Source organism: Octodon degus, unplaced genomic scaffold, assembly GCF_000260255.1.
Source record: "Octodon degus isolate 3935 unplaced genomic scaffold, OctDeg1.0 scaffold00005, whole genome shotgun sequence".
Lineage (NCBI taxonomy): Eukaryota > Metazoa > Chordata > Mammalia > Rodentia > Octodontidae > Octodon > Octodon degus.
The window spans coordinates 12948577-12959357 of record NW_004524581.1 but is presented as its reverse complement, the minus strand read 5'-3'; the positions used below and the strand labels follow the sequence as shown (position 1 = coordinate 12959357).

At 45.0% G+C, this 10781-nt stretch overlaps 1 protein-coding gene across 1 annotated transcript; it reads left to right on the top strand.

The window, feature by feature from the left end:
• On the top strand, positions 1–8211 carry Myoz1 (myozenin 1). The gene is made up of 6 exons (XM_004624002.3): positions 1–108; positions 1608–1698; positions 2572–2750; positions 5784–6021; positions 6674–6839; positions 7719–8211. The coding sequence occupies exons 2-6, from the start codon at positions 1626–1628 to the stop codon at positions 7948–7950; spliced, it is 888 nt and encodes a 295-aa protein (XP_004624059.1). The 5' UTR covers positions 1–108; positions 1608–1625; the 3' UTR covers positions 7951–8211.
• Positions 8212–10781: the final 2570 nt, after the last annotated feature.

Here is a 10781-nt window from a genome sequence, read left to right as displayed (position 1 = left end):
TGCCAGTGCTACCCCCACGCCTGCCCAGCTCAGGTTCTTCGGTCACAGCAGCTCAGTCCTCCAAGGCTGCTGGACCCCAAGGAGAGCTGACCACCAGCTGAGCAGCCGGTAAGTGTGCAGCGCTAGGGCTCAAGGGGCTGGAGCCCATGCTGGTGACTTGCGTCTGCAGCTAGAATTCTTCATCTTGGGGAAGTAGACCTCCTCCTAATCTCTACCCAGTACCCAGCTGTCTAGTTCAGGGGAGTCACAGATTGGGAGGAGAGGCTCAGGGAGTTGGGGAATGGAGATGTTGGGGGAGGCACCTGACCGATGGGAAGAGGGTCTGAGGCCCCAGTAGAGTTGCAGATGTGTTTGTGAGATAGGACTTAGCAGAAGACAGCTGTCTCTACATGACAACTTCTGTTAAAGAGATGCTGGAGTTTGTATCTTTCCCCAGCTTGCCCTCATCCAGTCAGATCTTACTAATATAGCCCCACCCTCACTCAGTGCCCTACAGCTATGCTGTTGCTGAACTGACCTGACTCAGGGCTCAAATATTTCCTGGATATCTCCTCTTTACTCCAGCTCTGGGGTCTGGGATGGAAGTGACTGAAGGAGCAGGGAGCATGGCTGCAACCTCCCAGGTCACCTTCCAGCTGGCCCAGTGGAGGAGCAACAACCTCTCATTCCTATGGAGAATGTCTTTGGCAGAGTCTCTCAACCCTGGCAGAACATTTCTCTACCCCCATGGGCCATCAGGGCAGGCTGAGGAGAGAGCAGAGCCTCATAGCCCCAGTCTACTGGGCTCTAATATCCCAGGACAAATAAAAACTTCAAATCCTGCAAGCTCATGAAACCTGGATGCATTGTCCTTCCTGCAAGGCTATTGTCACCTGCAAGCTCATGAAACCTGGATGCATTGTCCTTCCTGCAAGGCTATTGTCACCCCCAGTTTCCCTAATTGCTGCACAGGCTCTGTGTAAAGTAGCCCATAGAGACTGATAGAAGGTAGGTACAGGGGTACAGCTGTGGCTCCTGCTTTGTGTCTGAAGAAAACAGAAGCCCTAAAGCAATGGATTTTTCACCTTTTGGGGGAATACATATTTCTTTGAAAATCTGATGAAATTATAGGGCCAGGGAGATAGCTCAGTGATATGAGCACTTGCCTGGGGAGCACAAGGCCCTGGGTTCAATTCCAGGTTAAAAAAAAAAAAAAAAAAAAAGAAAGAGAAAGAAACTATATCTTTTGAACCCCTTTACACCATGTTAAGAAGTACTGTCCTATTGCAGGCAGGCCTGGAACCCCAGGGAAGAGGATCACTGTAAGTTTGAAGCCAGTCTGGGCTACATCATGAATCTAAGGCCAGCCTGACAGAATAGTCCTTGTCTCAAAAACAAACAAAAAATTGGACATGGTGGTGTATGCCTGTAATTCCAGCACTTGACAAGTTGGGGCAGGAGAAGTGCCTGAGTTTAGAGCCAGCATGGGGTACATAATGAATTCAAGGCTAGCCTGGAATACATAATGAGATCCTGTCTCAATAATAATGATAATGAATAAAACTGTCCTTTTGCATATGCTGTGTCCAGTCTCTGTCTACCTCAACTCCCCTTGCCCCCCCTTCTAGGCTGAATCCACCTCCACAATGCCGCTCTCAGGAACCCCGGCCCCCAATAAGAAGAGGAAATCCAGCAAGCTGATCATGGAACTCACTGGAGGTACGGCACGTGTGTGTAACTGCCTAAAGTGGGACTCCACACTGAGAGCTTCCCTGACCCAAGAGCCTCAAAAATAATATAAGGTGGTATATATTTTAGGGTAAACAAGAGGAATTCCAGTGGCAGGGGGTCAGGGGTCAGGAGTGAGGAGGAGAGGAAAGATGGGCAGGAAGAAAGGCAGAAAGAGTTCGACATTGTCTCATCCCTCTACCCTTTTACCTTGTAATCTGAGTCAAGATCCTACCATATTACCCAGCACAGGCCCAGGACCACGTGACGCAGTCAGTGAGGTATGTTTGAGGAACACGGGTACAGATGAAGGTCTCAGAACATGTTTAGTTTCTTTATTTCTTTCCCCAGCCCTTGAGAACTTGGATAAGTACTGCAAATGGAAAACTGCACATGTATGTTTGCAGGGGGCAGATGAAAGGGCACATATGTGGAGCTATCTCCAAAACCTAGAGGCTTTTTGGAGCCAGAGTTTGCTCAGAAGGGAAAGGAGTTAAAAGAAGAGGCTGTATCTAGAGGTCACCAGGAATTGGCCTATTAACTGTCCCCCTGCCACTGTTTCTCCAATGGTGCCCCCATCTACAATGTTCCTTCACACCTTTTGCTCTTGGCCCTTAGATGTTCACCTCTCACTATAGTAGCCCCACGGTCTCTGCCCTGCACCCAAGACCCTATGCCTTCTTTCGAACTCCAAACACAGGAAATCAAAATCACAAACAAGGAAGACCTTGGTCAGACATCGCAAACACCACTTAGGTTCCCCTAAATGATCTCTATCAAGACACAGAGTTGCAGGTGGGGTCTGCATTGTGAGCCCAGAAAACCCTCCTGTCCTCTTTCTCTTCCTCCTTACCTCCCTGAAAGGTGGACAGGAGAGCTCAGGCCTGAACCTGGGGAAGAAGATCAGTGTCCCAAGGGATGTGATGTTGGAGGAGCTGTCACTGCTCACCAACCGGGGCTCCAAGATGTTCAAGTTGCGACAGATGCGGGTGGAGAAGTTTATCTATGAGAACCACCCTGATGTTTTTTCTGACAGCTCCATGGTGAGTTTGGAACTAAATCACACCCTCAAAGCCTGGTTCCTTTTCTGGTAGCTGTTTAGTGGGCCTTCACCCTCCAAAATACCATCAACATCCCCTCCCTGAAGATTTATAAACTCACTAAACCTCCAGATTTATTGAGGTCCCAAAAGCTCCTGGGGAGAGGTACAGCCCATCTTTGAAACTCAGTCTCCAGTTTAGAAACAGTGAATGGGCGGGGTGTACCACACCCTCAGGGAGAAAATTCCTTTCCAGTATGGGTAAGTGTTAAAATAGGGCTGCCAGATAAAACACAAAACACCCAGTCCTGAATTTTGAAGTTAAGATACATAATGAATGAATTTTTTTATAGGAAAGTATGTTTCTTGCAATATTTAGGATATAAAAATAGAATAAGATAAAAAATAAAAAATACAGGACATGGGGGCAAAGGGTGTAGTTAGTTCAGTATTGGGACACATACTCAGTGTTCATGTGGCCCTGGGTTCAATCCTCAGCACTAAAAAAACCTAAAAAACAAAACAAAAATAAAAAACCCTAACAGGATACCCAGTTATATTTTGCATTCAAATTTAGACAATGAGGGGCCAGGGAGATAGCTCAGTAGAATAAGTACTTCCCTGGCAAGTGCAAGGGCATGAGTTCAATCCCTGGTTCCGAAAAAAAAAAAAAAAAAAAAAAAAAAAAAAAAAAAAAAAAATTTAGACAATGAATACCTCTTTTCTGTATGTTTCCTGTGAGATTTGGAACATCAAAAGCACATGATGTCGCCGGGGAGATGGCTCACTGGAATAAGCGCTTCCCTGGCAAGTGCAAGGGCCTGAGTTCAATCCCTGGTTCCACCAAAAAAAAAAGAGAAAAAAAAAAAAGCACATGATGTCCACTTCAAATTGAATTTCATAGGTGCAAAGAATAATTTCTTAGTATAATAATGCTCTATGTAAGTATTTAGGGCATATTTATACTAAAATGGATTTGCTGTGCATTTGAACTTAATTTTAAGTAGTGTCCTATAATTTTATTTGGTATATCTGGCAATCTTTTATTTATTTATTTTTGTCTTTTTTTTTTTTTCTTTTTGAGATAGGGTTTCACTGTGCAGCTCAGGCTGGCCTTGAGCTCACTTTGTAGCCCAGGATGGTTTCAAACTTGCAAGGATCTTCCTGCTTCAGCTTCTCCAGTGCTAGGTTTCAGGCATGTGTCAGTACCCTCAGCTATTTGGCAATCTGAAATTGGGCATAATGGCACATGTGTATAATCCCAGTAACTCAGGAGGCTAAGGCAGGAGGATGGCAAATTTGAGGTCAGCCTGGGCAATTTAGCAGGAACAGGTCTCAACATAAAAGAAAAAGGTGTGGGGATTTAGCTCAGTGGTACAGGGCTTGCCCAGCATGTGCCAGATCCTGGGTTCAATCACAAGTAGTGCAAAAACAAAACAGAAAGCTGGCAAACCTAGATTGTTTTTATAGCTGTATCCTTCTTGAGCCATTCTTTTATTTAAAGGGTCAGTCTTTTCCCTAAGGATCCCAGACGTGGCAACTGAAATTATCCTTCTTCAAGCTGAACAATTTGGGGCCCGGGAAATGGCTCAGGGGAATAAACGCTTCCCTGGCAAGCGCAAAGGCCTGAGTTCAATGCCCGGTTCCAAAAAAAAAAAAAAAAAAAAAAAAGATGAACAATTCTAGTTAGCCTCCTTCTCTCCCAAGAAAGTGAAGTGGAGATTGGAGAGGAGCCTGGCACAGGATGTTACAGCTGAGGAGAAGACTTTCTCTATTTTCTTTCTGCCTCCTCCACCTTCTCTGGGTGGCTGGGGGACAGTGGAAAGAGAAGCCTATGGGATGAGGCCAGGACAGGACCGTCTCCATTGGCCCTAGATGTAGGAGCAGAGTTAAAGTGCTAAGCTGGTTGTATCTAACTTTAGGAGGCTGAAAGCCCATCTCTCTGCTGGGTCTGGTTACACTGGGTGGAGCATGGAGGTATACATGGTAAGGTGGCCAGAAGAGCCTCCTCAAGGAGTTGCAGGATTATTTTTAGACCTTGGGGCTGAATCCAGTGATGCCCTTTTGCCCCTCCCCCCACCTGCTACAGTTTCACTCTCCGGAAGTCCAACAGACACCAAGAAGAAAGAAAAGAGACTTTTGGACAAAATGAGGAAGGGTAGTTCTTCAAATTAAGGTTAGCGGGGCCAAGGAGATGGCTCAATGGAATAAGCACTTCCCTGGCAAGCGCAAGGGCCTGAGTTCAATACCTGGTTCCGAAGGGGGAAAAAAAAATAAGGCTGGGTTCTTGGCAGCTCTGCTCTCCCAAATTTTATTTTATTTGTATGGCCGGCTCAGCCTGCCCTAGGGGCGGGACTGGGGCGGCATGTGGTGCTGTGGATCTGCGGATGGAACCGTGGTCTCTGTGCTTTGCCTAAGCTTGCCTAAGCAAGTGCTTTAGACTGCTGAGCTATTGCAACGGCCTTGCCCTCCCACATTTCAGTTGTGCAAAAGTCTTGGTTTTTTTTTCCTTAGTAAGGATAGGAAAAAAGAGTGGAGAACACGGCACCCAAACCTAAGGTGTAACCAGGGAAACAGTTTATAGGGGTTCTGGTACTTTTTTTTTTTTTTTTGTATTTTAGGGAAGTGTCTACAGGGTGTTCAGGGTCTCAGTACTACATAGGACTCATAGTGATCAGCCTGTTTACAGCCTTCCAAGAGCTGGGATTACAGGCACGGGTCACCACGCCCAGTCTCAATTGCCATCTCAGCTCGCCCCCCGGGGTGGGGCTGGCACTGCAGGCCCAGGGATGGAACCCCCAACCCCTGAGCGTGCTTGAAGGCGCTTTACTCTGCTGAGCTAGGGTACTGCCTCTTAAGGAGAGCTCGAGTCCTCTCCGTCAGGCTATCCATATAATAGTAGGGATGATCCCAGAGGATTCAGGCTGTTCGGAGTTGGCTACTGTTTCTGACCACCTCTTCTTTTGCTCTACACACCTCCCTTCCAGCGTTTTCCATTGATTGCTAACTTTCTCCTCAATTTCTCCTTTCTTTACAGGATCACTTCCAGAAGTTCCTTCCTACAGTGGGGGGACAGCTGGGCACGGCTGGTCAGGGTTTCTCTTATAGCAAGGGCAGCAGCGGAGGCCAGGCAGGGGGCAGTGGCTCCTTCGGACAGTATGGCTCTGACCATCATCAAGGCTCTGGTTCTGGAGCCGGGGGTGCAGGTGGTCCTGGGGGCCAGGCTGGCCGAGGAGGAGCTGCTGGCACAGCAGGAGTTGGAGAGGCAGGATCAGGCAAGTACTCTCATTCAAAAATAATGTGTCTGATCCCCAGGGCAAAGATGTCTCCAGGAATATTGCCTAGGTTGGGGGTTGGGGGTGGGGGAGGAAGTGAACTAGCTTGAACCAAGGAGGTATTCAGGATAGAGAGGTATGTCTCTTTCACTGACAAGCCTTATCTGCAAGCCTTGTGGCTTTTAAAATTCAATCACAGATCTGACAGTAGACTGTCATTACACAGACAGCTTTATATACTATACTTTTGGTGCCTGGATTTAGCAATTTTCCTAGTGCAAGGATGTGGGATTTTCAAATGAAGTGCTTTTTTAAAAAAAAATTTATGGGGCTGAGGAGATGGCTCAATAGAATAAGTGCTTGCCTGACAAGTGCAAGGGTCTGAGTTCAATCCCTGATTCCACCAAAAAAAAAAAAAAAATTATGTATTTGGTACAGGGTCTCACTACGCAGCTCAGACTCATAGTGATCCTCTTGTTTTCGGCCTCTCCAGCACTGGAATAACAGGCATGTGCCACTGCCCTGTCTCTGTGGCCAGTGCAGCCCTGGTCCCTGTGTTTGCCTAAGTAGGCACTTAGTCTGCTGAGCTATCATACCAGACCTTAAATGAACTGCCATTGTTTGACTTATTTCTCTTTCTCATGACCACCAGGAGACCAGGCAGGTGGAGAAGGAAAACATGTTACTGTGTTCAAGACTTACATTTCCCCATGGGAGCGAGCCATGGGAGTTGACTCTCAACAAAAAGTGGAACTTGGCATTGACCTTCTGGCTTATGGGGCCAAAGCGGAACTCCCCAAATATAAGTCCTTTAACAGGTAGAGTGGTGGGGAGGATTTAGTTGCATTCCAGTGCATGACATGGGACTGTAGTTCAGATGTTTCAGAAGAGAACTAAAAGGGAAGGCAGGACTGTAGGGACCCTGATGGAAAACTTTTGCTCCTTTAACTCTAGCTCATCTTCATCATAGCAATGTGATGAAGGAGAAATTTGCTGGGAGGATTTAAATACTGGTTTATAGGTCATTTGTTAGCCAGTAGGTGTGGAAAAGTCACCCTACCTCTAAGATCTGGTCATTTTGAATATAATTCAAGGCGGGGATGTCATTTTTCCTGTAGTATGATTCTATTCCTTTCTGGGGACAAGGTTGTGAATGTCTATCCTTTTGGAATTCTGCTTCTCCAGAGCTTGGAGATTTATGTAAGAGCAGGGCTGGAAAGGCCTAGAGAAGCATTTTTTGTTTTTGTTTTGTTTTGTTTTTGGCGGAACCAGGGATTGAACTCAGGCCCTTATGCTTGCCAGGGAAGTGCTTCTTCCACTAAGCCATCTCCCTGGCCCCGAGAAGCATTTTTGTATTCTGTTATTAAATCCTTCAGGAGGTACCCATCAGAAGGAGTTGGGGAGAGGTCTCTGTATTGTGATTTATGGTGACCTCAGATCCTTGGGTTTACAGTGTTTGGGTTACAAGTTTCCCAAGAGTTTCTCTATTTAGTGTCTACTAGACAACTTTTTTCACTATTAGCTTTGGGGAAACAAGCAAGCCAAGAAGAGGACAGAAGGTATCAAGTGAGAAGAAGATAAAAGAATGTAGAAACAATATTAATTTATGGACATTTCCTTACTCCTACCAGGGTAACATTTCCACAAGGTTCTATTTTTCTTCTGACTATTAATTAAGTAATATGTCCCCTTCTCAGGACAGCAATGCCTTATGGTGGATATGAGAAGGCTTCTAAACGTATGACCTTCCAGATGCCCAAGATTGACCTGGGACCCCTGCTGAGTGAACCCCTGGTCCTCTACAACCAGAACCTCTCCAACAGGCCTTCTTTCAATCGAACGCCTATTCCATGGCTGAGCTCCGGGGAGCCAGTAGATTACACTGTGGATATCGGCATCCCCTTGGATGGAGAAACAGAGGAACTCTGAAGTGTTTCCTCTTCTAATTTGCATCATGTTTCTCCCTGTGGTTCCAACATGGAGAAGGAGTGCTGAGCAGGATGCCCCCACTATTAGTCCTGTGTTTCTGTGGGAAGAAAGTGAAAAAGGGAGGGAGAGATCGGCCCTTCTGTCTTTTACTCCAAGCCCCACTCTGGATGTCTTTCCTCACCACCTCTGAGCTCCCCTTCTACTTGCTCCATGTGGAGTTTGCTCTGCCACCAGTAAGTCAATAAACTTCAAGGAAATGAACTCATTCTTCCTTTGATATCTGAGGGCAGAAGAAAGCTAACTCTGAAGCTAGCAACACACAAAGACTAGTTAAAGTTGAGTGCTAAACATTCATTATTTAGACTTTAAGAACAGACATGATGTCTGGCTGCTTACATACCCACACCCACAAACTCATATTCACAGATATATACAAAGACATACTTAATTCATTGCTAAATGAAGCAAATAAGCATAAACATACATGGTAGCCCACCTGTGGGCAAAGCTATAGTGCTGCTATGCACAGTGGTTAGGAAATAAGTGTTGGTGACACTGAAGTGTTATCTTTCTCTTATGTAGCCAACTAGAAGCTGCAAAACCAGAAAACCAGGAAGAGGGAAATTGAATTCTAGGGAAGAAATAAGGGTTACTTTGATTGTCACATAACTAGAGGATAATGTTTGAACCATAGGGCAAAGATATTTCTAGGAATATATATATATATATATATATATATATATATATTTTTTTTTTTTTTTTTTTTTTTTTTTTTTTTTTGGCGGGGGGTTAAACTCAGGCCCTTGCGCTTGCCAGGCAAGCGCTTCTTCTACTGAGCCATTTCCCTGGCCCCAATCTCTAGGAATATTGCCTGGTTTCCAGAGGATACGTAATTGGGTTTAAGAATATATGTCAAAGGTTACAGATTCCTCAAAGGATCAAATAGACTTGGGTGTAATGTGGAATCCAGAAGGAAATAGGAGAAACAGCTTCAGTTATATGCTATATGCCTGGCTCTGTGTGCTCACAGCAAGAAAAGATTTAAAGGTTATAGGAACACTGCCATGTTGCCCAGAAAACAATGACTGGAGTGAAAACAGAACTCAGTGGAGGCCAGGCAAGGTGGTGCATGCCCGTAATCCCAGTACTCTGGAAGGCTGAGGCAGGAGGAACACTGTGAGTTCAAAACCAGCCTGGGTTGCAAAGTGAACTCAAGGCCAGCCTGAATTGCACAGTGAGGGGCCAGGCAGATGGCTCAGGAGAATAAGCACTTCCCTGGCAAGTGCAAGGACCTGAGTTCAATCCCCAGTTCTACAAAAAAAAAAAAAAAAAAAAAAAAAAGAATTTAACAGTGAGACCCTGTCTCAAAAAGTAAAAATAAACAAGAACTCAACAGAAATGAATAACAATATTTCTAAATGTTGATCTCAAGCCTTAGGTGTCTCCTAGAGTCCCAGACTTACTCTGATATCTCACAAAGTAAGGATGACAAAGACCAGGAAGAATAATGAGGTAACAGTAGGGTCTGGGAAAATAACTTTTGTTTCTTTATATATCTGCTTACTTTTTTTAGTGCTGGGTATCATATTTGATGCTCTATGAATATCAGTCATGTGATCTACCACTGAGCTATATCCCTTTTCCTGGGAAAAGGAGAACTGGCTGAATTCAGTCAATTCCATGAGCTGTAAACAGGGTAGGTGGCCAGATTTCACACTAGACTGATCATATTTTAGTGCCCTTGATCATATGACATTTACCCCAGTCACTTCATTTGTACCCTAAAGAGTGAATTGAAGGGCTGGGCAGATAGCTCAGTGGTCTAAGCATTTGCTTGACAAGTGCAAAGACCTAGGTTTGATCCCTGGTATGGCATGCCGCATCAGTTCCAGAACCCCTGCGCACCATGCCAGCTATCGAAATCAGGCCTAGTGGCTCACACCTGTAATCCCAGTGTTGGAGAAGTGGAGACAGGGGGATCCCTATGAGTCCAAGCGGCATAGCAAGACCCTGTCAATGAATGAATGAATCAATAAATGAATTGGAATTTTTACCTCTGCTAAATCCATATACAAAAGTCTATGTCCGTATTCTTAAGGATTTTCCCCTAAACAGATCCTGAAACAAACATTTGAATGCAAGTAGTTAATTTGAAAGGTGTGGGGACAAGGAGATGGCTCAATAGAATAAGCGCTTGCCTGGCAAGCACAAGGGCCTGAGTTCAATCCCTGGTTCCGCCAAAAAAAAAAAAAAAAAAGAAAGGTATCCCAGAAACCCATGCAATGTAAAGGAGTAAGAGGAAAGGCAATAAAGAGTGATGTTAGCAACTGAGGCTGAATCTCGCTCAGAAATCTCAAAGAAGACTGGGCATGGTGACGCACACCTGTAATCCCAGTGTTTGGGAGGCTGAAAACAGGAAGGATCACTACAAGTCCAATCTGTGTAGTGAGACGCTGTAGAACCTTACTAAATACGTTAAAAAAAAAAAAGAAAAGAAATATCAAAGAACAATGCTATTAAAAGATTCATCCATGGACTGGCAGCATCAGAATCTTCTAGGAGCTTGGTTAGAAATGCAAACTCTTGGGCAAACTCTTGCAGCTTAGTACTCTCTCCACATGATCCTTATGCTTCAAAAAAAATATAAATAACATACTTCAGAATTGCCCCACTTATGTGTGAGGGACATCAGAAATTGGAATATTTAGCCACCAGATCTCATTTCTAAAAATTTTTAGGGCTGGTGAGATGGCTCAGTGGTCTAAAGCACCTACTTGGAACAAGCTTAGCAAAACACATGGACCACGGTTCAATCCCCCAGCACCACATGC

Excerpts from the sequence above, each read along its gene's own strand:
- Myoz1 (XM_004624002.3), top strand. The coding sequence starts at position 1,626 with ATGCCGCTCTCAGGAACCCCGGCCCCCAATAAGAAGAGGAAATCCAGC. Across the intron at positions 6,022-6,673 it reads AGTTGGAGAGGCAGGATCAG|GAGACCAGGCAGGTGGAGAA; the intron begins GCAAGTACTCTC and ends CATGACCACCAG. Across the intron at positions 6,840-7,718 it reads AAATATAAGTCCTTTAACAG|GACAGCAATGCCTTATGGTG; the intron begins GTAGAGTGGTGG and ends TCCCCTTCTCAG.